This window comes from Colletotrichum costaricense (assembly GCF_030867565.1).
Source record: "Colletotrichum costaricense strain IMI 309622 chromosome Unknown Scaffold_19.1, whole genome shotgun sequence".
Lineage (NCBI taxonomy): Eukaryota > Fungi > Ascomycota > Sordariomycetes > Glomerellales > Glomerellaceae > Colletotrichum > Colletotrichum costaricense.
The window spans coordinates 218,173-243,054 of record NW_026848248.1 but is presented as its reverse complement, the minus strand read 5'-3'; the positions used below and the strand labels follow the sequence as shown (position 1 = coordinate 243,054).

Genomic DNA, 24,882 nt, shown 5'->3' with positions numbered 1-24,882 from the left:
AGTCCGTTGGGGCCCTCGGGTCCACCAAACGTACTGCAAGCTTGGAAGGTGTGTATTGGTGTTTTATAGATCGGCGAGGTCGAATTCGCCGCTGAAGCCTTTATTGAGAAGCATACCAGCGATTCTCAGGCGTTGTTCTGGTAAATCCTCGCCCGAGTAGGCGTCGATAGCATTGAGGCCAAGCGCAAGACACATTCCGTTGGTGATAGTAAAGACACCACAGTCGTACCCATTGGTCTGAATAGGAGCCTCATGAATGACTACTTTCCATTCGCTAGCCTTATAGTCGCCGCCCAGGAAGGCCTGGACCCAGTTCAAGGCTCTAGTAGTATGCGTGGATGAGCCCGCAGGGTTGAAGGAATCCATATGCGATACGGTTCGCTTCTTGGGCCGGATGACGAGCAATGTCCAATGATTGTTCTTACAGATCGGCATGAGAATCGTCTCCAGATTGAGAAAGTTGTTCTTGTTGATTCCGTAACGGCGAAGTGCTCGTTCGGTGTTTTGAACACCATTCTCCTCCAGTCTTTTGTAGAAAAATGATCCCATGGCGACGCACACTCTGTTCGGTGCCTTCACGTCTACGGCGCCTGCAGCCACATTGACGTATCGATCCAGCCATTGCAATGCGCCATTGACAATCTCGTCGTTGAGCCACACAGTTGGTGGAACTACCATGGCGAAGTCGTGCTTCTTGAGGGGAACGCTTTCAGCCGTCGTCGCGAGTGTCAGCGAGGGATTGGCTTGCATCGTGGCTTGCACCTTCTCAACCCATTCAGCCGGTAATGAGGTAACTAAAGGTCTCTGAGGAGCGCGGAGTCCACCCGTCTTCAACAATCTCTCCTCTCTTGCCTGTCTAGCTTTCTTCTCCTCTTCTTCTCTTCGGCGTGCCTCGTCGACATCAAGCAATAGCTGCAGGGCGAGAGACAAATCTTCAAGCTCCTCTTCTTTGTCATCCGAGATGGTTAGACCTGCCAGGGTCGGAGGTGTAAGTAGGCTGGATGGGCTGGACGGCAAGTCTTGCGGTTCATCCTTGGCGAAGAATCCCTTAGCTTCAAGGCCATTCAAGGATTTGTTGAGATGCTCCAGCAATTGGGGGTGACAGCGAGCCGCGATTTTCTCGCTATCGCTCTCTTCTGATACATCGTCAGATTTTGGAGTGGCGTCTGAGTATCGATTCGGCATCGCAGTGTAAGGGTCGTCTGACGAGCCGTCAACCTGAGAATCGCTCAGATGGCTGGCATCAACAACGTGTCGTCCCAGTGGTGATCCGGAAACGGTAGGAGAGCCGAAAATTCGGCTGAGGAAGCCCCTTGATTTCGCCGGTGAAGGGGTAGGTTGCTTCGCGGATGGTGAGAAATGCACCCTTTTGAGGCCTCTCGACTTCTGGAGTCGCTTCAGTGAAGCAGGTGAATGGTTGTCTCTTTTGAGGACAGAGATGGGGCTTGGGTTGCAGGCCAAGTCGTCTGATATAATGCCTGGGGGTACATTCTTGTACGTAGCTCTGCGTTGGGATGCGATGTCGGCCAATTGGTCTTTGACAAACGTGTACGCTTCCGTAGTTCTTGCAGGAGGGTAGTAACTTCCTGGTTTTATGATTTCCTGGGCGGGCAGGATCTGTCGTTCATCTGGGGCCTTGATGGAAGGTTCCGCCTCAACCAAAACTTCGTTGTTGGTTTGGAAATCTGGAAAGCTACCGGGCATTGCGATGTCGATCCTCGAGATCGGGTCCTCGGATACCTCGATACCGAAGCTCTCACGCCCTCGAAAAAATTCCATGATCTTGCCAACTATACCAGCCCGTTGAACGAGTCCAGGCATTGGCTTTCGACTAGCCAGAGCGGCTAAGTCAGCGCTGAGTCCTTTGATAATGCGGCGTGAGACGCCAGCCTCAACCAGCACAGGATTGCATTCTTCAGGGAAATGCTCGAATAAGCGCTGAGCCACGGTAATGGCAAAGTTTTCTTCAGGGCTGAAAGTGTAGTCCATGACCGACTGGGGGACCTTGAAGTTCGTCTTCAAACCTGCCAGGAACGTATGAGAGTAGACACTCTCAACTATCCAAGCAGTCTGTCGGAAAGTATCAAGGTATGGACCTAGGACGTAGATCTGCTGCTCCTGGGTTGGGTCGTCAAGTCGAGTGATAGGGGACCCTTCCCTGGATTGCGATCGCCTCTTTTCGATTCGATGGCAGATACTCCTCAAGGTGCGGACAAGAGGGGCTATGTGATGCCAGTAAGCGATTCGCGTCGATTCATCTACCCAAACGAGGTTGATTTTGGATGGTTCCTCATTTGGAGTGAAGCTCTCATCGGCAAAATCATCGACAACCTCCAACCTGATGCGCTTCGTGCCAGTGTTGCCATTCTGCTGACCACGGGAGAGCCGCTCTACAGCGATGAGGTGATTATTGCGGGGGTACACTGTGACTGAATTAGATGGGCTCGTGATTATCTTCTTGAAGCAAGCTAACCGTAGCCAACAATGCTGTTGGAGACTTTTGTGACCGTGCCACGGACTGATGTCATGATATTGGCGAGCCAATTCGTATAAGCTCGAGGTCTCTATCACACACGATTAGCACCTGCCCTGATGTAAGATTACCAGACAACGTACGTCTTCTTCGTTTGAGTCCAGAACGGCAGCGCCTCGAGCGTTCGCGAGCGGCTCCTGCAGAGGCTCCTTCCCATCCGTCGCATTCGCCAGAATGAGGTCGAACTCTGAGTCCTCAGCTGGTCGCTTTCGTGTCGGGGTCGTGTTGGGTGAGCCCTGGTTCAGAGCTCGTGATTCCTGTTCGATAGATTGAACTGTGATCGTCTTCTGGCACGACCCCCGTACAAAAATTCTTCGAGTTGCTGAACCGTCGTTCACTTCTATGAGCGTCGATTCGTTGGGAGTGATGATTGTTGTTCGTTGGCCTGGGCTGAAGAACCAAGCACCCGGGGGTACCACAGATGGCGAGCTGGATTCCGAAGCGGGTTCCAAGCTGGACTCAGTATCCTCAGACTCCGACTCGGCTTCTGAGTTAGAGTTGCAGAGATGAAAGCTCGAAGATGGTTGGGAGCACTTTCTCGTGGAGACGCTTCCGATAGTAGTATGAAAGCCCTGTATTCTTTGGGCTGGCTTGAGAATCGGACCTTTCGGGCCAAAAAGATCGATTCTTCCCTCTCGCTGGATAACGAGGTCCTTCAATCTACGGCGGCGTGCTCGATAGGCAGCGACGTGAGAAGCTGGGGATGGCTTGTGTAGAGTAGGTTGGTGCCGAAGAGTCGCGCTGAAATCAAAAGCCTTCGGCGCAGGTCTCCATAGAGTAGTTGCCGGTCTGAGATATGCGGACTGTTGAGATTTTGGGAAGGGTGTCGCTTTGATAGGAAGCTGACGAATGAAGGGATCCTCCGCAGGGAACCTATTGTACTTCCGGTTCTTTGAGGGGCCCAGTCCTGCGCTGCGCGCTTGAGCACGGAATCGCAACCTCTTGACCTTCGCTGCAGCCGGTGTGAAGAGAGAAGAGCTGGTGGGTCCCGACGATCGCGTGAAAAGGGCAGGTCCTTTCTTCAAAATCCCACGCAAGGGCTCTCGATCTCTGTGAGGCGAGTGAACAGTGTTGACTGAGCCAGAAGACTCCCCGGCCTTCTCAACCGTGGCGTCTGTCAGATGCTGCGCTTTCTGGGCCTTCTGGTGCTCAGTTTGAGCAATCGGCGAATGCGCAAATGGAACTTGGGTGTGGAAGGTGTGGAAGGTGTGAGGGTTGTTGGTAGCTTGAGGATAGGCGGTCAGTTGCTGAGTAGCATTAGTACCGAAGAGGGGACCGTGGTGATTGAGGCCTGGGTTGGCGAGGGAATTGACGAGGGCCGTTTGGATAGGACTGGGTCTGTAAGTTCTAGGCTTCTCGATCTCGGGGGGGTTTTCTCGACGATGTCTGAGAGGATCGAAAAAGTCGGCTACTTTTTGAGGGTTCGGGAGGAATCCTCGGCGACTCGGTATCTGCTGTCGGTCTGAAGCCATGTTGGTTAGCTTAGAAGGTGCGAGGCTTGAAGATGAAGTAGAAAGCATTGTGAAGGTCAACTTTGACCCGGCGCGAAAGGAAGCAGGCGAATATGAAAGGTGCGACAAAGCGAAAAAATTGAATTCCGGGGTGTTTACTGTGCTTCTGAACCTGCGCGATCAAGAATTGGTGCGAAGGCGCTTGGCTGGATCGGCAGGCGGGTTGTGTCGCGATGCTAGAAATCGGTCGTGATGGAAGGTTGAAATCGGTTGCAGGTGGGGGATCTGGGAGGAGTCGGGGGGCTCAAAAGGCGACGCGCTTTTGTTGTTGTGGAAGAAGAAGAAGGTGCACCGCTGTTCCTTGAGAAAGATGCTCAATGCAGGTAGCAACAAGAGGTCGAAAAGGCATGCGCGCCTCAAAGAGTTGCACGTTAGAGGACGGAAGGTGCAGACGGCAGACACGGTGGAGATTGGATTTGAGAATGGAAGTTGCGATGCAGGTGGTGTTTACCTAAGGTACTATACGTAGATCATGTACCTAGGGGACCTTCCATTCCTTGCGACCTACCTAAGCAATTAAGGTAGCTTCATTCTTCTGGCAGCTCTATAGCCCGCCCCACTAGCTCAAGAGGTGCACACCCGGCGCTTCAAGGAGCGGAAGGAGCGAAACAGCTTCAAAAATTGACGCGATGTTTTGTTGATCAACAAATTACCCAAGGTACTTCAGGGTACTCTCATCGCAAATGGGCTGCGGCTTGCCTTCAGGCAGCTTTCGTAGATAAGGTCCCTGGGTTCCTCAAACGTCTCAGTCCCCTTCTTTTCCGTCTCAAGCCGCTTCTACTTATATCCAACGGCATCCGCTGAATCTCGACCTTCGTGAAGTGGTTGATTCCGCGCAGGTGGTTTGCACTCTATAATCGATGGAGGGGTGGCATGCATTTTTTCATGGTTGATCAAATAAATTTGCAGGCGGTGCTATGATGTCTATTCATCCTGAAAGGTGAAATCGGGAATAACCTCCCCTCTCTTGCATAAATTCTCATGTTTCGCTCCAGTACGCCAGAAGTAGTAACCCAACTCAGTACTTGTACACCAACTTCTCGGAAAATCTCTCCTGAGTCACCGTCGCACACTCTTGCTCTACCTTACTCAGGTACATTACAGCTGGGCTAGCGTCTCCCCGAGCTTCTTGGTGCAGAATGTGCCAAAGTACTCGTTCAATGCATCGACAGTGCCGCTGCCTTCCACTAGTTTCGCAACCATACCAACGTAACCATCAGGACGCACAACAACAACGCCACCCTTTTCCTCATCAAGTCCCAACTTGGCGTGCGCAGCAGCCTTGGCGTTCGGTACGTGGCGGTCCCACCTGTCATCGGCGTATACGTGATCGCGGTACCGCCCCAGTACCTCTGGGACATCGCGCGAAATCTCGATGCTGCTTCTCTTTGCTGAAAAGATGGTACAGAATGAGAAGAACTTGCTGTGGGGGTTGTGCTGCTCGTGATGTGACACACTGTCCACGTCTTCTCTCACATAGGCGGCGTAGAATGAACGCTTGTTGTTGAGATGACTAGCGAAATCTCCAAGGGCCTTGCGAGTGATTGAAGGCTTTCCAGCAAAGACGAAGATGCGGAAGGAACCGTTGAGCGGTATTTCTTGCTCCAGGTGGACAACATTGGCATCGACAACCCTCGTAACATCGGCGTTCATGAACAGACGGCCAGTGCGGAGCTTCGTACCCTCGGGGTGGATCAAGGATGATTTGGCCCGGTGCGATTCGGACCAGTTCAACACATTTGGCTTGTAGGCTACACCATAACCGCTCGTGAACTCGCAAGACTCCTTGAAAGTCTTGATGAAAGCGTTCTCGGACTGCTCCTTGCCGGCATTCTCGGTAGCCGCCTGAGCTTCGCTCGCGGCATCGGGTCGTTGAGAGAACAACTTGGCGTACCTGTTATCGAAGTCGAGCAGCGTCTCCGCCACGTCCCTTCTCTCAGTCTCATAAGTCTTGAGAATATCGCGCTGTGCGAACCCAGCCTCGACAGCATGGATCTTCCAGGCCAGGTTTTGGGCGTCAAGAAACGCAGTGTTCATGCCCTGGCCGGCTTTGGGCTGATGCTCTAGTCAGTAAAGAAGCTTGTTTCCAATATTGTGTGTATCACATACGCTGTGGGTGTGGCAAGCATCGCCTCCAAGGAACACCCGCTGATCCAGAGTGTAGCGGTCCGAAATTCCTTGCCCGATAGGGTACACTGAATACCACTCCGTTCTCTCCCATTCGATGGAATACGGCTGAAGAATCCGCTGAGCCGACTCCTGCACTTCTTGCTCGGTTGCCGTCTTGCGTGGGTCGAAGTCTGCGTCCGTCGAGGATGCAATTTGAATGTATAGACGGACCATGTTGTCCTCTCGGGGAATGACCATGATGGAACCGTGCTTACTGTGTATTGTGCATTTCATCTATTCCAAACTCAATATGGTAACCAACAGAATCAACCTCGGCACGTCTGCTTACCTTGATATCGGGAAAGTCGGTCTTAACAACGCCATCCATGACACCCCATACGTAAGAAATTGGATCCTTGTGCTTAATGCCAATCTGTAATTGATTCCTGATGAAGGAACGAGCACCCTCGCCGCCAAAGAGATATTTGGCACGCAACGTTTCCTGGGCGGTCCCATCGACATGCTCAAGTTTAACCTCGACAGGATACTCAGGGTTTTCGGCCTCGTTGGATGAGAACCCCGTAATGGTCCAGGGCCTCTGAACCTGCACGCCGTTCTTCTCCAGGTCGCCCAGGAAAACGCGCTCGATATGGCCTTGGTGCAAAAGAGTCGTGAAGGGGTATCTGGCATCGATAAACTCCGGGCAACTTGCCCAAGTTCCCGTTCTGGCGATTCCGTTGCCTGACTTGGGCGGGTCCCAAAAAGCGACCTCGTAGACTCTAGCGGGCTTGTGGGCCATGATGGCCGACTTGAGGCCCATGTTACGAAGAAGGTCGAGAGAACGTGGTTGAATGCCGTCAGCTCTTCCAGTTGGTGTGGGTTCGGCTCGGTTGTCAATGTGCTTGATTCTGTATCCCCATCTGGCTAGAATAGTTGACAGCATCAGGCCCACAGGCCCAGCACCTACAATGACTTTGGGAAGATATGTTAGCGTATAGCTCAACGCGAATCCACGCAGCAGGGACTCACCAATATCATAGTAGGTGCCTGACTGGCGATCAGGTTGCGTCTCCATCGTACAGATAGGAAGTGTAAGCTTTGGTCGAATCGAGTTGGTCAAAGCAAGTCTATGAGAGCGGGTGAACAGCTTGCGGGGCTTCCAAAGTTCGGTCAATAGAGGGGAGCGTTGCGCCCAGAAGTCAGAGAAGGATGGTGTCGACTAGGGAAGAGTCTTTGGGGTAAGGGGAGAAGGCGGCGCGTTGGCTTTATATAAAGTGGAAGACCGACTGGCGGAGAGATGTCAATCGGGGCATGGATGGAATAGACGGCGGGGAGTTATCCGTGGACCACTGAACAGTGAGACCGATCCGAAGGGGACCAAGAGGCCGGCATCGACATCGGGAAGCAGACTGGGGACGGCAACGTAGGCCGGGAACTCCAAATCCCCACACTGAGGGGCCACCTGGGTGGCTTTTAGCACCCAGAGTCACGGATGTGGCCATGTGCGCCTCAAGCTGCCTATCCAAAGGGCCTCGAGTCTAGCCAATCATGGGTTATGGGAATAGGACGGCCATGCTATCCGTACAGGCCTGCATGCTTGACCCGTAGGCGTGGCAGGCACGTCATGGAGACACTTCCGAGGGGAACCGGGAGGCTTTGCTGAGTGAGGCGCTGTCGCCGCTGAGTGAAGCTTCCACTTACTGATTTGGCCGGTTGGGCACCCCTGCTTAGGGGAGTTCAGACTTGACAAAAGGGACTCGGGTAGTCAAGTCGGCAAGTTGGCTGTGGGTCGCTCCAGATTGGCTCCTGTCGTTGTACCTTTTCCTCAGCAACTCCCACGATTAAGGGTCAAAAAGGCAGTTGGAGACGGCATCTGGAAGGTGGTCGGTACATGTTTCGGGACAGCTAAGCTTAGCTCGCGACCCCACCTGCCCGACCAAACCCAATCATAGTCTGGCTCCCTCCAAGGTTGGCTATCTTGAGACTTGGGGTCCTCGGAAGTTGGAGAAGGCAAAGTGCGGGGAAAAGACGGTGCAGCTGCACCCCGAGGGCACTTGCCGCTGGCACCGACCGAACCGAAATGTCAATTGCGATGAAGTAATTAGGCTGTGGAACGAAGAAGGAATGAACGACAGGGTACCTTTGGAGTTGCTTCAACCTTTCTTAGGTAGGTACCTAGCTCCGCGTGTCCGCTGAACTCCACCGCACTCTACAAATCAAGTGACATTGTTTTATCGTGGTATGTAATGCAAGGCGTTGTGCGAAAACACGTGACTGCGGCTGATGCATCCGTTGGAAGGCGTCACGATGGTGAGTTGGGTTGGTATTGAGGTAAGTGCACAGCTCTGTACCTTACGGACTACCAAGCTCCTCAGTCAAGAGAGCGCATGCGATGCGCATCGAATTTACAACGAGTTACATTATCTTACCTTACTTTCTCGTCACGAGCTTAAGCTTGAAATGGCAAGAATATTCATGTTGGAGCCCCACAGTCACGTAGGGTACAAAATTTTGGACGGAAGCTGTCCGAAAAAGCCCCTGCCTAAGTAGGCACCATCAAGTCTCCAGAATGAGTCCTTCCGCATCGCCTCCTACCATCACGCATATGTCGACTCACCAAACGGAATCCCAAGTCATGAAAACATGCGTGGACACGAGAGCGTTGCAGATCCTGTATCGCACCATGGATGGTGGTTCTCCATGCTCCACGCGCTGGCCATCTGTTCCGAGACGGGATCAACCTAGTACGAGGCTAGGCCTAGACGCCTGCTCTGCAATCAGCATGCCCTCCCGAGCCTAGAAGCTCAGACAACGTATTGCCCCTATAGCAGTATTTCATGTCGGCATTGAGACTCGGACGAATGAGGTACTGCCTGTGCGAGACTATCTTGCAAATCCCAACTTCGCGATATGCCGTCTCCATGCTCAACGTCCCAGGTGTCATATCGGTATCCAATTCGAGGTTGCCTCATGGAAGCCTTGAAAAGTCAATATCGGATAGGCAACCTACAAGGATTTCTTAAATAGGATCGACATCACGTATCTACATCTAGCGACCTCAAGACATGTAAACCCCCTCCCAAACGATCAGCATCATCATGCCCGCTGGATATCATACCTCAGACTGATCGATGGTTTGGCCGAGAAAGATTCTCTCACTTGCTTCAAGTGAAGGCACTGTGGCTCAAAGAGAGCAATGTTTGGTTTAGCCAGCAACAGGCATACCAAGAGAGCACCGCATAAGGTACAATCTGAGGGGTCAGGCTTAAGAGTCGCATAGCTGGTCGAGTGGCCTGCCATACTGAGGACAAAAGCTTGCTCAATAATGAAGATGTACAGAGTACCCGATATCATGGAACATTATAACCAGGTCGGATCAGATGATTTCCTACCTGGAAGAACCTTCTATCTTAGTGTATTGCCGACAACTTGGAGATGGAGGGCGGGATACTTGCGCCTTCCAACTTTGGAGAAGATGTGTACTTTCCTCGACTGCCTGGGTACCTTACCTTACCTTACGTACTTGCCTAGTGATGGCAACCACACTTGCCTTCTCTTGTATCTCTGCGTTAACTTGATTTCCACGTCTTCGCCCACATGCGAAGGCAACAGAGGATCTTACATCTCGTTTCTCTATAGCTTGCCCCCTTTTGTTTTCTTTCCCAAGGATTGCCAAGGACCCGAGAATCTACGTTAGTGCAGCGCCAATAATACGGCCGATTGCTACGAAGACGACAACGAGAACGTCTTCCTACGCGCAGCTATTTGCCGCCATGGCATAGAGCAAGTAGTAGACAAAGCCACATCCCGCTTTGACGAATACCCCGCCACGAGACGCACATCGCCGTGTCTAAATCGTCCAACCACTGCCAATCACTCTGGCTATCTCAGAGAGCCCTAGAACAATGCGGAACCGGTTAAGCCTTCAAGCCTGGGTTGAGTCTATTCAGACAGCTGCACAGGCCGATGATCAGGAATGGCGGCGAAGGCTTGCCAAGATGGGAAACGAGTTTGCCCAGGACACTCTGTCGCGGAACGGGTATGATGAAGGGAGTAGGTTGACTTTGGTTAACACAGTCTACTGGATATCTACTAAGGTATGCGCAGAGTGTCGCAACGTCCTCGTAAGATACTGTGCACACATACCCCGGAACTATCAATACCGGGACGGTGTTCAACTTGTGAGTCGGAAACTCTTCGCTTTACTCTGTCAATACTGATACCTAGCTCACGCCTTCCATGACAGGTGTTTCTGGTTCTGCGCGAGCATCTCGGAGACGAAAATTTGGATCTAGCTGGTGGTGTGCTATACGAGTTGATCGAAATTGACTGCCAATATTCTGATGATTCAGGTGCCGAGTTCCAACGCTGGAAGCATGATCATCTCAATCGACATGTAAGCTGGCAGCACAAATACACTGCCATCCATATTCACTAACGTCACCACGGCAGTCCAACCTTGAGTTGCCCCATATACCTCATATGAGTACAATCACCTCCTCCATACGGCCCACAGTTAGTCTCGTGCGGTGGCGCCAGCAGCATCCGCATCGATATCCTACCAGACTTTCAGACTATTACCCATCGGCCAGGGTGAGCTCGAACGAGCCCAGCTGCATACGCAGTCGCAAAGCTTGGATGATTGACCATACCATGTACGTTTCCACCCGTGAAGGTGGCACCTGTGCTTTTCGCAGTCCCAACCCCAAGGAGCTGCATGAAATGCAATGGCAGCTTGGCACCGAGAGGGCTGGCAGGTTTATCAAAGAAAAAGAAGTAATCCCGGCTACTTCAATTCACCAAGGGACGGGGACGAGAGACTTGAACGTCAGTCCAGATGACGATGATATCCCCGTGGACAGATCAGACCTCAGAAGGTCTCTGTCTCTCCTTCGTGCGCTTAGAAAGAGAAGAGATACTTTGATGTCTTTAGATGGCGGAGGACCGGCGCCTAGGAGCAAACGCCTGAGTTGGTTCACCAACATGTTTGGACTAGAGACTGTTCTCTCCTTTCGGGAATCTCCTGATCCAAAGCCTGTGCCGCTGCCCGAAGGCTGCGTGGCGCCGCATGCCATTTTCGCTAGGAAATTCTCTTTGATAGCCGACAATCAGCCTCTGCCGTTGTCGATGTCTCACGAGATGATGCCCACAGCGGATATCAAGGCCAGGAAATTGCTGGCAGATGCTGCCGTGCAGGGAGTGATGGACCCTCAATAGGAGTTTCGTGGCCCATTCACGCCTCAACTTGGCTTTGATGGTGGACTAGACCATCGGCAGGTCTTTGTCGACCATGCTGCTGCACCATCCCGCGCAATCCGACTCCTATCTCACGAGACAAACGCCGTTCCTCGTAGGCAAAGCGATGTTAGTTCCCCTAGGCAAATCAGAACACCAAAGTCACAACGCGGCCACGACTGGTTCGGGCTTGATACCATTACTCCAGAGCCCGATATTCGAAGACAGAGTCCCCATGCGCGGAGCATCGGCATCGAAAGGTCACCGAGCATAGGTTATGGCGACTCCATGAAGCGCGACTGCAAATACCATCCTCTCTGTAGCAGTAATTGGTTCGGCCTGGATGGTATCGCAGACGACGATGTCGGCACAAGCCCGTCAGACCGAGATCGCGCCTGTTGCAAGAGTGTGGTGCGCACAGCATGCGGGGTCGCCGCTAAGAGCGACGGATTGCAAGCGCCAACAAATTTTCGTTCGAACTCACAGACCATTCGGTCTCCTGCGCGTCACTTTGGAAAATGGCAGGATTCCCACGCCGGCGGAGAGTGTGGTGTTCCTGATGATCGATGGCTGGTAGCAGACAAACCAAGGATACACCCTGTCACCATCGTCGAGATCGAGACCCACAAACTACGGCTTGCTCCATCAGTTGACCAACTTCGCGGCCCAACTGTTCCAACCAAACTTGCGGTTCTATCCAAGATCTGTAACCCTCCCGATCATGACGGAGGCCGGAAAATTGCCACGGAAGATATGCTTGGGAAAGCTCGAGAGCTGACCATCACAAAGCAACAACCCGTCCTTCGTGACGTCGGACGGGGGTCTCGCTCCAGCGGGATGGACTCGGGCGATCGATCGGAGAAGCTTTCTTGCTCCAGGACGTCGTCAAGGCCAAGTTCATCTGAAGGGCAGGATGCCATGAGATCTAGTAGGTGTTTTCTGATGTTCATAAGCTGAGTTGAGATCTTTGGAACTAATATCCGTCGCTCAAGCGCGGCACCAACCGTCGCTTTCGGCCTTCTACGCCTATGTTGAGCATGACGGTTCTCCCTCGGGCTCAAATAATGGCTCGCAAGTAGATATTGGCGTCGTCCCGGGATCTCGGGCATCCTGCAGCGACTATCAAGCGGAAGATATATGGGTTGGGCAAGGCAAGACGCGACCATCTTCAAGCCTAGAAGAGTCCGCTGTCCTTGAACCATTGGCGCGTCTCGGTACACAGCCACTGGAGCAATTCTTTCTACGTAGGTGTTATGCAAGATGCGTGAGAAGACATAACTAATGAAAAGTAGTTGGCGATGCGAGGAACCAGTCATTATCCTCGATGGAGCATAAGTCGGGGCCAAGAAATGATGATGTCTCGTTATCGCAAGACTCAGATGGGCGGCACTCCTCCCTGATTCTTGAAGGTAGGTGACCCGTTGAAGTGAGCAGCATTGTGCTGCTAATCCTACGTCCCTGGTTGTCCTTGCTTTTTCGTCGTTGGCCATCGTCATCCCTCTTCATCCCGCTGGGGCAGATTGTAGCTAAGTTGTGTATTCCAATCGAATAGACCAGCGCCCCGCCTTGGATCTGGCAGCACATTCAGTTGACCTGGAAGCCATTTTTCCACAAAGAGGTATGTAAACAAACACGCTTGCTTCATATTCCGGCAGGTTGCCACGTGAAACCACTTCCTCCTCTCCCAACACCCATCTCTCCTCCTTTTTGATACCCAGCAGTGCGCTGAAAACTGACTTTCTTCATCTCAGACCCTTCATCTTATCGCAGTCGGATCGAGGCTTGGATTAGGGAACTTCGGACGAGCCAATTCGAAGACCCTGAACTTGTCGGGCCGTTTCCTCGACTTGTCCTTCGAAGATCTCGCTCTCTGCTACTGCCGATCGATCGACGTACGGGACCTGACTTCCGGGAGGACTCATTCCGCTCAAGGGTCGGGAACCTCATCGAAACCAAACGTCAACGAAAATCCCGCTCAGTTAGCTCTCGGTTCTCCGATCGGCGCCATACTCGAGAAACAACGTCAACGACATCAACTGATCTTCCCATCATGACTCAGGACTCGGAGATACCGGGAGGCAAAGGTCGAGTGGCGGTACCCTCCGCAATCAAGGGTAGCTTCATTCCAGTTTCGCCCAAGAAGCATCGATCACCGTCGCCTCAGAAGCACAAGCCGAACAAGTCAGTGCAAATCAATCTGAATTTGACTGAAAACCAGATGGACAGATTGACCGACGTGTGAGTATTCTCTCCCGGGTATCCAGATTTGATACCGCAACTGACAAGTAACAAGGTTCAATAGCACAAGCGAGTCGCCATCTCGCCGTAGCCGAGTGGACAACTTCAGTCGCCCTAGGTCGCCCGAGCGACACATGGACTTCGCTGAAGCTTTCACCGAACCCCAATCTTTGCCTCGGGGTCATGGAAACCCTCACCATCAGAAGTCTACCAACAAAGCCAAATTCTGTCGCAAGCCTCTCGAGGATGGCCACGAAAGCGACTCGACTACCTTTTCAGAGTTGATGCCAAGCTCACCTCCCAAAGGCCACAAGGCCAAAGGCTCTCTGGCATCGAGCCTGGCCGAACGTCGCCAGCAACATACACCCAAACCTGTCAACGTTCAGGACAGTCGTCAGTATGGGTCCATCGTGGAGAATTCTGGCGGCATGCCCTCTGTTCGTCCGCCCATGACCCCTGATAGCCCTTCTTCTGCCGGAACTGTCCAAGCAGAGTCATCCTCTATCTACTCTCAGAGTGAAGGGCATCCGAGCCCTCTCCGGATTCACAGAGACGACATCCCGCGACACATTAAGCATGTGTTGGAGTCGTACAGCGGCTGGAAAGATTCAAAGGCTCCGGCGCTCGTTCCCGATACGAGCGGTCGCGGAGGGAGTGTTCAAGGCCGTGGCCCGCCCAAGGGTAGACTGGAAGCTCTCAAACAGCCAGTCATGGACGCAAGTGACATATACTCTCCTCTACAGCCCTATTTTGCCTATAAGGAACTTCCCGTACAGAGAATTGCAGGCAAGACCCTGATTGGCGAGCAAGGATGGCTTGAGCGACCTGACAACACTCCCGACCGCAGGAGAAAGGACGGATCCCCAAAGAAGCCTGGACTTCTTGACTACCTCAAGAAGATTGCCAAGGAAATGGTAAACGTCCCTGCACTTCAGCGTCCGTATCTTGAGTTATCTAGCTAACCAACTGACAGACTGAGAGCAAGACCACTCGGAAGCCCAGGGACATGGAGAGAGAGGCGAAAGTCCAGAGAGTCACGATCTCTCTTGACCCCCGTGAGCAGAGCCTTCTTTGCTGCGAGCTCGAGTTCCATATCAGCAACGCACTGCATGCATACATCACTAATGAGCTGAATCATGGTCGTCTGAACCCTGACAAACTCAAGAAAATTGCCGATGGATGGACGCAGAAGGGCCGCCCAAGAGTTGTGGGATTTCGCTACGATCTTGAAACACAACTCGATCTCGTCCATCTACACATTGACGAGTTCCAGTTCTTTGGTCGCCGTCAAGGCAACCCGATGGAGATCGCAGGTCTGCTTCACGCGATGAAAATCAACGCACGATCTTTGCGCATTCGTACTTACTGCCAGCCTGATTCCGTCATCGCTAAGCAGCTTGTTGACTCACAATCTCTCTGTAACACGATTGGATGCTCAGAGGCGCAGCAGATAGCCATTGCCGAGATAGCCCAGTTCTTCAAGGTCATTGTGGAGAGGGAGCAGGCTTATCGAGCAAAGCTAGATCGCGACAACACTGCACAAACACTGCCGCATGGCCAGGGTGATCGTCCGTGGATACCATCCAGAGAGCTGATCGAAGGCACGGATCCCTACGGTGGGCTTCACCTGATCCCCGACGGTTACGATGTTGGTAAGGAGACCCTTCGGTACAACAACTGAGCCGTCACGGTCTGGCTCTTTTCGATGCTGCATGGATTACGACAACTAAAATGGGCATGACAACGTTTACGAAAGGTCAAAGGTGCGGTTGATGGGCAATGGTTGCGCGATATGGACCGAAAGGGAGATGGATGCAAATGAGTTGATCTTGCCGCCATGTGCCTTGCTCAGTGCCTGCCGTTTGAGCTTGGTATACTTCAGCCAGCCGTTGCTTTGCTCTCACTGCGAGATGTCACATGGGATTTGCATTATGAACTTGCCACAGCTTCTGTGGCAATTGATGAGAATGAGGATGTGCGGCACGGATTCTGTAGACTATAACACATGATTGTAGCAATAACTTTGCTAAGATATTCGTAAGGAAGGTGTAATAACATGTGATATGTCTGGTATTGCTTCATGATATAGACTCCTCGAGAAACCCTCTCTGCTAAGAGGCCTAGGACATAGGATCGGTTGAGTCAGAGAAGAAAGGAGAGCAGGTATAGGGTTATTTCCCTCTATAGGTAAGTGGGAAGACGTACCCTACGGATACATATCTAAGAGATAAGGGAAGGATCGCTATCAAGGCAGATATATCCAGCCTACTCCGTACACAGCAAAGCAATCAAAGGTTGGAAGATCCGCCTGCCAGAGGGTATCCGGTCATCGACAAGTTATCAACTCAAGGAAAAGAACTCGTTAGTCGTCAGGTCGTAAAACGGGTTTCATTTACAGTAACGCCGGCGGTGAAGCTTGTCTCGGCAATCTCAATCCCTGTACGAATAGCGCTCTTCGCTTCGCAGTCTTCCGCCACGACGATCTTCATATCCATAGTCGGGGTGTCCATCATTCCACTCGTCTCGATGCCGGTTGCGCAGACGCCCTCTGCCATGATCCACCTCGTGATCTCTTCCCCTTCCCCATTTCCTTTCCCAAGCCAGCTGCTGCTCTCTATCCCTTTCACGAGCAGCCTCGAAGCGTCTCTCGATGGCGTTGGCGCCGAGACCACCCACGAGAGCTCCGACGACGGTGGATATCACCCGCGCCTTCTCCGCCTCGCGTGGCGAGCGCGGGCGGTATGTGCCGTTTTCCATTTCCTTCCGAGTCCGCGATCGGACGGTGGCGTCGGAGACTTCGCGAGCTGCCAGGCCACCGACGACGGCGCCTAGAAGGCCTACGCCGATGCCCGAGGATGACTGGGTGAAGGCGTGGTCGACCGCATGACGAGCTTTGCCGATAGGGCTTCGCGGGCGCGAACGCGAGCGTGGTCTGCCTATTGCGTATGCTTGAGGTGGGAGGGAGCGTGGGCGATAGTGGGATTGGGGCGGGAGCTGTAGGGCATTTGAGTCACGGGGGGAGAGTGGTGACTCGGGAGGGTAGTATGGATGGACTGGAGGAGGAGCGTCGACGGGAATGGCACCCGAGATATAAGGGCCGCTGGCGATCGGCACGGGGCCTCGGTCCGGATAGACTACCTGAATGGGACCGGCGCCGCCGCCGGAGTAGTACTCGGGGGAGTACTCCCTCGTGACGGGAGGGGGGTCATCGCGGCGATGGTGGCTTGGGCTACGAGGGCGGTCCTCCCTGATCTCGTGCTCGTAGTACCTAGACATGACTATGCCAAGTGGTGTGCGAGACTTTATACTTTTGGAGGGACAATTGGCGCGCTGGCGATGGAATCAGAAGTTTTCGAAGCCAGATGATCGAGGCGTCAAGAAGACTTGTACAGTCTGGGAAGATCTAATGAAGTCGGCGGTAGAGAGTCTCCGCGATGCTGGCGGCACTGATGTAAGGTAGACTCCGTCTGCAAGAGACTGAGGGAGTGATGACAGAGGATCTTTATGCGGTTGGTAGTCAGAAGTTTGCTGCAATCGCTAGTCGACGTGGAGTACAAAGTCGTACAAACACAGCAGAGGCCGTAGATGTAAGGGCTTGCTTCTTCCGTGGCGATACCGAAAAAAGGATTTCGGAGTGAGCGAGGGAAAATGTTTGAGCTTAGCTCCGGGCAAATCAATCTTCAGGTTGTGTAAGCTCAGTCTGACGACTAGGTCAAAGAGTCCCGGAACTTAGAAGAAGGCCGCGGGATTAAGGTAGAGAGGGTCGAGGTCACAGCGTTGAGTGAAGTACCGTGCCTGCGTACGGTTGTAACACGGCAGATGGTTTGCTGCACCGCCGTCACACTCGACGTCGGCCGGGGAATAGGAGTACCTTATCTAGGTATGTCGCTGACCAACATGGCACTCCAGGGCCTATGAAAGATTGGAGATCCTCGACCTTTTCTGGTTTGCTTTCTATGAGAAACGGGCGGGGTACACACCCCGTTTCTCCTGTAGATTACCGTCAGGATAAAGGTAACACGGTCCGATGTCGTTCCCTTACCTTTTTCGGTATATGTCAAGTGCAGGGTTTTCGCACGCATGTTTGAGAGATGGCCGGTGCGATGATGTCACGCATAATGGGTGAGTAGGGATGGACAAGGACATGACATTCGGTGGGAAATTCCCGAGTTCAAGCAAACATGGGAACTGCCCGAGCATGTGCTACCAGCGTACTTAGAGCAACTTGTTACTCGGAAACGCGGAGCATTGCTGACGTGGGATTGTTTAGGTACCTTAGCCTTACCATGTAGTTAGCTTGACCCTCCTACCTTACTGCGAGCGAGCCGTAAGTGGTATGAATACTACCTTAGTGTAATGTAGTGCAAGATGCATAGTTACGGAACTCTTCTCAAACTGCCGTGTTGAGCCTCATCCGCCGTCACTCCACTTACTACATCGGCGTAATCTTGCTACTCCACAGTCCCAACAAACGGCTGTGGTAAGTTGAGTTCCACCTGCTGGATGGGTGCTGGGTGGGAGGTGATGCAGTCGCAGGAAGGAAATGGCGACAACAGGAAGGAAAAAGGGCTAGGTATGTGGAATTGGACAGCTCACCGAAGATGGCCCCGCCACGTTTGCTAATTTAGGTGGTATGACCTTGCAACGGCCCTGCCATTGGCCATCGTAATGCGCGGCCACTCTCTCCGAAGCTTCACATCGGTAAGAAATCAGCAGGCTTTCCACGAGGCATTCACAGCACACCGCACCGATACGCCAGAATGCAGCGAATCTTCGCTGACGAACTCAATAGTACCTAGCTCTGAGTGAACTGAACCCCCCCCCCCCCCCTTTTTTCCCAACAAGGATACCTCGGCGAACGAATTCAAAGTCAGCCCTCACAAGCCCCCCGAGAGTCGGCTCACCGGAGGAAGACAGCCCCGCACATCGGACCGGCCCCACAGCGGATGCCCTCTCCGGCCATCACTGCTATCGTCCAGAGTGGGTTCGTTCCAAAGCCACTCACCGCCGCCGACCTCAGACATTTCCGCACATGCTCATGACCGATTCGTGATCGCCCGCAATCCCACCCGGTAGTTCGTACCGCTCTGGCTAAACATCGGCTGCATGTTGCTCCACGGTTCGTAGTAGAGGCCCACCACCTCCATTTGAGAAGGTCGTCTATTCTATACTTCCACGAACTTCATTGGATGGCCTCGCGGCCTATTCCCAATAGGTCGTGGAGGCTCTCCTCTCAAGAAAGTGAACCATTCCTTTTGCACAGCAGAATTTCCGAGCTTTTGCCGGCTGCTGGGACTGTATTCTCGACTTCGATCATCTTAAAGTCGTGATGCTCCGCGCATCTCGTACGACCGTCCAACAGTCTGTCTGACTTATGATTATAATATCTTAGGAGCTAAATTTTTCAGTATTCCCCCAAAGACAGTCGGTTGTCTGTACATCAACGTCGCGGCATCTCGTCAAACCAGCCAGGGCTCACGATGGACGAGAAAGTTACTCAATTGCCTGTCCTAGACGGGGAAGAGGACACAGATGTACCTCCAATTACTACTCATGAGGAGACTAGAGAGCGTTGGAACGGGACCCGCGTCAATACTTACCGCTTCTTCGTAACCTGTTGGAGCTTCATCATCATGGGCATGAATGACGCCGCCGTCGGTGTAAGCCTACAAATATTTGCTGTACTCAAATATATCAAATACTTACAACTGTCTGTCTACAGGCTCTGATCCCTTATGTGAGTTCACACAAACCTCCAGTGCCCACTCAATAGCATGAATCTGACGTTGAGCCCAGATAGAAACGTACTACAACATCACATATACCATCGTCGCCCTACTCTTCCTCTCGCCATTCATTGGCTACCTGGTGGCAGCCCTATCCAACAACCTCATACATCACAAGCTCGGTCAGCGAGGCGTTGCAGTACTCGGCCCTATCAGCCGCATGATCGGTTACATCCCTCTTGTCTCACATCCGCCTTACCCAGTCCTCCCTGTCGTCTTGCTATTCGCAGGCTTCGGAAACGGCCTCGAAGATAGCGCCTGGAACGCATGGGTCGGCAATATGCAAAACGCCAACGAGCTGCTTGGGTTTCTTCACGGTGCATATGGACTGGGCGCGACCATCGGCCCTCTGGTCGCCTCCGCTATGGTGACTAAGGGCAAGCTGCCGTGGTACTCCTTCTACTATGTCATGATTGGCGTCACCGCGGTGAACTTCGTGGCCGCCATCACGGCGTTCTGGGGCGCCACTGGCAAGATACACAGGGAAACCCACCAGTCTTCGACGGGGGAGAAGAGGACGACAACTATGACTGTGGTGCGTCAACCACTGACCTGGCTTCTGGCTTTGTTTCTGTTGGGCTATGTCGGAGCAGAAGTCAGCCTGGGCGGGTGGGTTGTTACCTTCATGCTTCGCGTAAGGCACGCTGAGCCCTTCTTGGCTGGCGTCACCGTGGTGCTGTTCTGGTAATTACCTTCCTCTCCAAGCTTTGTTTTACTTAAGAAATCCATACTAACCTGTCTCCCCATAAGGCTGGGACTGACGATAGGACGAGTCATTTTGGGCTTCATAACGGGGCGCATAGGAGAGAAGCGCGCGATCGCCATCTACCTTGTCATCTCACTCGTTCTCGAACTGCTCTACTGGCTCGTTCCCAATTTTGTCGCCTCCGTCATCTTCATTACGTTCCTCGGCTTCTTTCTCGGCCCTCTTTTCCCCGCCGTGATCGTTACCGCAACCAAACTACTCCCCAACGACTACCATGTGGGCGTGATTGGATTTGCGGCTGCCTTTGGTGGCGGCGGCGCAGCGATCTTCCCATTTGCCATCGGGGCCATCGCCCAGAGCAAAGGCGTCCAGGTGCTACAGCCAATAATCCTGGCCCTTCTAGTATTTCTTCTACTATTGTGGCTTTGTGTTCCTGGGGGATTCAAGAGAGGCGGACTCGAGAGGGCACGAGAGAATAAGGAGGGCCTTGGTAGCGATTTCAAGAGTCTATTTGCGTCGATGAAGCGACTGCTTCGAGGCCGAAGCTAATTCTGTATCGAATGAACACATTCCTCTGCTATAATTCCCGATGTTTCCGTGCAGATGGCCCACGATTGACCAACTACTGCCAGGTGCGGCAGTTTATTGAGGACATAGCTGATTGCAGTGTGAATTCAGGATGAGAGGTTATTAGTGGTGTTAAAGAGGGGTGATACGACCTCATTCTATTCAACGGGCCTCTTCTCGCCCTCCGAGAACTCAATCGTCTCCTGATATTGGATCGGCTCGGGTCGTGAAGCTGTTTGCCCTGAGCTATGCTGGGTTAAAAGCTTTGGATCGAAGCGGAAACTGTAGCTCCCAGGAGTCCAGAATGTTCCCATGGCGTAGCACGTTGCGCCACCTCCGAGGATGGCGAACTTTCCATCTCCATAGTGCACGACGGAAGACCCCATCAGAAAGGGGCGCATCACGCCGGAGCTGTCTGTGCCATCGAGCCTGGCCACCACCCTTACGTCTGTTTCCGTTGTTTTGAGAACGATGATGTCGTATACCGACGGAAGCTGAACCCCCTCAATCACTCCGCCAAGCAATAGAGTGTAACCAAGAGACTGTATAGCGGAAGAGCCAAGCCTGGCAAGAGCGCCGGGCAGTCCCCTGTCTTTGGGAATTCGTTGCTGGAACGATAGTACGGGCTACAAATGGGCATTAGCAAATGAAAAGAAATGATTCAAGGAGTCGCATCGGCACATACCTCAGGTTCAGAAATGTCCAATCTCCAAGTGTAAAGTTTCTGGTTGATGACGCTATCCTCAAGGCTGCCCCCGGACAGGATGCCCGTGAAAGCTCGAGATCCTACTTCGCCTACACAGACAAGTGTAGCACTGTACAGTGCAGGTGGCGTAGACTGTACATGGCATTTTTTCCAACCCTCTGCAGGGTCAAACAGGAAGTATTCGGCTGACGTTTCAATGTGGTTTTTCCTACCGCCGGCGAGGAGGGCAAGAGTCGAAGAACCCAGTCGAGTAACAGAATGCCTGAAAAAGGGAACAGGCAGATCCTTTGTTCGTTCCCAGGCAGAAAGTTGCTTGTTGAATAGCCAGCAGTCTCCGAACGCCCTTGAGGGGGACGCGCGACCACCCGCGAGAAGAACACCAGCGCTGCCCAAGTCCGTAAGGCTATGGCATACTCTGGCAGAGGGCGTATTGACTGATGGGAGAGGAGCCACTGGCTGGCTAGAAATTTGGTACAGATCCTCGGAATTCATTCGCCCAACAGGCCCCTGACCGAAATTGTGAGATATGAATTCACCGCCGTTGGGCTCTCTGACGAGCATCGCGGCGCCGAGCCGGCGGTGCCCCTGAGCAGAGTCGTAGGCGCGCATGGTCATCGGACATTGGAAGGATGAAATGTCGGCTTCTTCATGGACCTTGGACACGTGGCCCTGGACTTCAGACTTCGGAGTTGTAGCAAGGATGACGAAGTAATGGCTGGCGAAGAGAGCAAACTCCTCCAACTCATCAAAGGGCTCAACCGAGTCGAGGGCTCGCCTCTCTGCAGCAGTCATGAACAAATTATCAGACCAAGCCTCCCAGAGTGTCCAACTCTCGGCTGATGGCCAGCCAAGAGACTTGAATCGCTTCTCCTGGCTGGCCACAGTGGGATAGCGATGGACCGACTTGAGTGGAGCGTTCATCTTGTTGAAGTGCCCAAGCATCGTGTGAGAAAAAGGATGATCAGGTCCATCTGGCAGTATCTGCTCCAGTAAACAAAATTCCGCTAGGTATCTGGTTAGAGTGTATCGTGCAGTCTAGGGTAAGAAACGTACCATTTCCAACAGTGGCTGCCCACTCAATGACTCCATTTGCACCTTTCGTGTCCATGTAAGTAATGGACACTTCGGCCACGAACAGGAATTCGGTGTTTGGCACGTCGAAGAGCGTGTCGAGACAACTCTGCAGAACCGAGAGCTGCTGGAGATTGCATCCCACTTGACAGTACTTCTTGCTTTTGAGGACGATTGGGGAACCGTCATTTACCTCCCAAGTCCCCATCAGATCTTGCAGCTCGGGGGTCTCGAGCACTATCTGCCGCTTCTTCTGAATAAGATCTGGGTAGTCGACATCGAGGAAAGTAACATCTTGACATGATTCGGGATAGCGCACTTGACACTGCCACGGCAGAACGTCGCTATCGTGAAGCGTTAATCATGTAAAGGCCTCATAAACATGTAAGACAACAGATTGAGACTTACCTTCCACAGCCAAGATTTACGACGACCTTCTTTCGATTTGATTGTTTCTGGAGAAATCGACGAACTAGGGTGTCGATAACTTTGAGTCTAAGATGATAGCCTCTATTGACGAGAGGCGCCCTTCTCCGGAACTTTTTCACGAAGAACCGAAAGTAGTGAGGCTCGTCGGGATAGTAAAGATGTTCCTTGAATGAGTTTCAGGATTCCGTTTCAACCAAGTATGCGGCAATAAGGCTTACGACACTGCGTTTTGAGACGATAGAACTGTTGTTTGTCTATGAAGTAAAGGGTGTGAGTGACATTAAATCAGAAATCAGACACATTAATGGACATTGGAAACCAACTCACGGCCATGATCAGATCATCCGAAGCCCGAGACTTTCGAACGTCCTGAGTAGAGGGAGCCATTTTGAACGGATCACAACGAAGCTTGCGCCCGGTTCAATACGCTTCGTGTAATGAGTTACGATATCCGCAAGAGTCCTGGTTTTGGCGCCGCTAAGTTTTTTGGGTTTTTTTTACTCAGACTGAAATTTGGAAAAAGTTCCCTCAGTGAAAGGCGCCAAACAACGGGGCTCCGAGCTTCTGAAACCCCATTGCGGGATAAAGGCGGTTGAATCACATTCTACGGATACCTTATGTAACTAAAGCTCTACAACATCGTCAGTAAACGTGAAAGACGGGCTAGGGCAGAGCTGTTCTGAGTAAGACATCCATGTCACAGTCAAGAAGATGCAACATATTCCACGTAGACTTGGTGATTTCACCTAATTGTTTCCTGTCTGTGCCCACTTCACCTCGTAGTTTGTCCTCGTGAAACCTGTCGAAGATTGGAGCATGGAAGTCTTTTAGGCACCTAAGGTACCTAAGGTACCTAAGGCAAGTTGCCTTATCTTATCAGGGTTGTTCCCCCAAACGGTACGCACCTACAGTGGGGTGTTGTACCTACCTTGAAGTAAGGTACCTACCTACCTTAAGGTACGGCGGTGCATCGAGTTCCAGGTTCCACAGGGCAGGTTAGCCCAATCGGTCACCTGTCGCGAGTTTCCGCCAGCTGCCCAGAGCTTGAGCCACACGCGCCATGTGCCACGAACACACCCAGCCATTTCAGCTGCACGCGGCCCTGCCTCGTTGTGAACACCCAAGGCAATGAGATTCAAGATACCTAGGTATTGCAACCAAAGTACTTTGATTTACGAATGCCTGCGTGAAAGCAGATTTCCATACTTGCTGCGCCAAAGTGAAGTAAAATACTCAAACACATTGTCGTACATTCCATGTCAGGTAGGTAGGTAAGCATACACGGTACATACGGATACCTACAACCTACCTACCTAGCACCCTGGGTACTTACCTACCTACCTAGTATGGTGCCCTGTCACTTCAGGTCTGTATCCGTCCGCGATGAGCTCTGGGCTACTAAGGCGCTAGGACCATGGGATTACATAGCTTCCCCCCCCCCCCCCCCCCCCCCCCCCCCCCCCCCCCCCCCCCCCCCCCCCCCCCCCCCTCCCTCGTCCGCCCCCCCCGCCCCCGCGCCCCTCCCCACCCACACCCCCAGCCCCCCCCCCCCCCCCCCCCCCCCCCCCCACCGGATTGACATCGGGGTGCCTCCTCCATTCACGTTGCGTTGTGAGCCGTCCCGCCTGGATCTGCTTCCACAAGCTACCGTACGCCAACATCGACCTTCCTTGCCCGACCTCTCTGACCTTGCTTGACCGCAACGGCATCTTCCTCACCTCAACCTCCTTCTGCCGCTGCGCTGCCGCCATCTTGCGCCACCCTCCTCCGATCTTCCAACTGCAGCACTTGATTTCTCGTCATATTCGTCGCCGTCGAACCGAACACCGCCTCATCTTGAGGCGACCATCATCCTTGCGGACTCTTTGGCAGCTGAAAGCCGCCAGCCGTCGCCGAGCCGCTGCTTCCTACTTCGATCCAACAAATAATCCTCTGCCTCTCGAGTACATGCGGAAACATACATCGTCCTCTGTTCACGCCGTCTATCCTCG

General features: G+C 52.8%; 7 protein-coding genes across 7 annotated transcripts; 3 read left to right on the top strand and 4 right to left on the bottom strand.

The window, feature by feature from the left end:
* Positions 1 to 63: 63 nt before the first annotated feature.
* On the bottom strand, positions 64 to 4,005 carry CCOS01_13937 (Ulp1 protease family protein; the record flags this gene model as incomplete). The annotated part of the gene is made up of 3 exons (XM_060462081.1): positions 64 to 2,423; positions 2,474 to 2,564; positions 2,617 to 4,005. 3 exons carry the CDS (start codon positions 4,003 to 4,005, stop codon positions 64 to 66), a joined length of 3,840 nt encoding a protein of 1,279 aa, XP_060307177.1.
* A 1,137-nt stretch (positions 4,006 to 5,142) lies between these two features.
* Positions 5,143 to 7,228, bottom strand: CCOS01_13936 (FAD binding domain-containing protein; the record flags this gene model as incomplete). Its single annotated transcript, XM_060462080.1, has 4 exons — positions 5,143 to 6,099; positions 6,154 to 6,447; positions 6,503 to 7,125; positions 7,183 to 7,228. 4 exons carry the CDS (start codon positions 7,226 to 7,228, stop codon positions 5,143 to 5,145), a joined length of 1,920 nt encoding a protein of 639 aa, XP_060307176.1.
* A 2,830-nt stretch (positions 7,229 to 10,058) lies between these two features.
* CCOS01_13935 (uncharacterized protein) lies at positions 10,059 to 15,307 on the top strand (the record flags this gene model as incomplete). The annotated part of the gene is made up of 10 exons (XM_060462079.1): positions 10,059 to 10,250; positions 10,400 to 10,549; positions 10,670 to 10,746; positions 10,851 to 11,352; positions 11,431 to 12,316; positions 12,381 to 12,632; positions 12,941 to 13,006; positions 13,140 to 13,626; positions 13,691 to 14,540; positions 14,600 to 15,307. 10 exons carry the CDS (start codon positions 10,059 to 10,061, stop codon positions 15,305 to 15,307), a joined length of 4,170 nt encoding a protein of 1,389 aa, XP_060307175.1.
* Positions 15,308 to 16,056: 749 nt separating this feature from the next.
* CCOS01_13934 (uncharacterized protein) lies at positions 16,057 to 16,902 on the bottom strand (the record flags this gene model as incomplete). The annotated part of the gene is made up of 1 exon (XM_060462078.1): positions 16,057 to 16,902. The coding sequence occupies one exon, from the start codon at positions 16,900 to 16,902 to the stop codon at positions 16,057 to 16,059; it is 846 nt and encodes a 281-aa protein (XP_060307174.1).
* Positions 16,903 to 18,129: 1,227 nt separating this feature from the next.
* Positions 18,130 to 18,668, top strand: CCOS01_13933 (uncharacterized protein; the record flags this gene model as incomplete). The annotated part of the gene is made up of 2 exons (XM_060462077.1): positions 18,130 to 18,199; positions 18,472 to 18,668. The coding sequence occupies 2 exons, from the start codon at positions 18,130 to 18,132 to the stop codon at positions 18,666 to 18,668; spliced, it is 267 nt and encodes an 88-aa protein (XP_060307173.1).
* A 438-nt stretch (positions 18,669 to 19,106) lies between these two features.
* Positions 19,107 to 20,667, top strand: CCOS01_13932 (major facilitator superfamily transporter; the record flags this gene model as incomplete). The annotated part of the gene is made up of 4 exons (XM_060462076.1): positions 19,107 to 19,286; positions 19,349 to 19,363; positions 19,423 to 20,096; positions 20,163 to 20,667. 4 exons carry the CDS (start codon positions 19,107 to 19,109, stop codon positions 20,665 to 20,667), a joined length of 1,374 nt encoding a protein of 457 aa, XP_060307172.1.
* A 176-nt stretch (positions 20,668 to 20,843) lies between these two features.
* Positions 20,844 to 23,278, bottom strand: CCOS01_13931 (leucine carboxyl methyltransferase; the record flags this gene model as incomplete). The annotated part of the gene is made up of 7 exons (XM_060462075.1): positions 20,844 to 21,311; positions 21,371 to 21,480; positions 21,547 to 22,395; positions 22,445 to 22,806; positions 22,871 to 23,055; positions 23,110 to 23,145; positions 23,219 to 23,278. The coding sequence occupies 7 exons, from the start codon at positions 23,276 to 23,278 to the stop codon at positions 20,844 to 20,846; spliced, it is 2,070 nt and encodes a 689-aa protein (XP_060307171.1).
* Between the last annotated feature and the right edge of the window lie 1,604 nt (positions 23,279 to 24,882).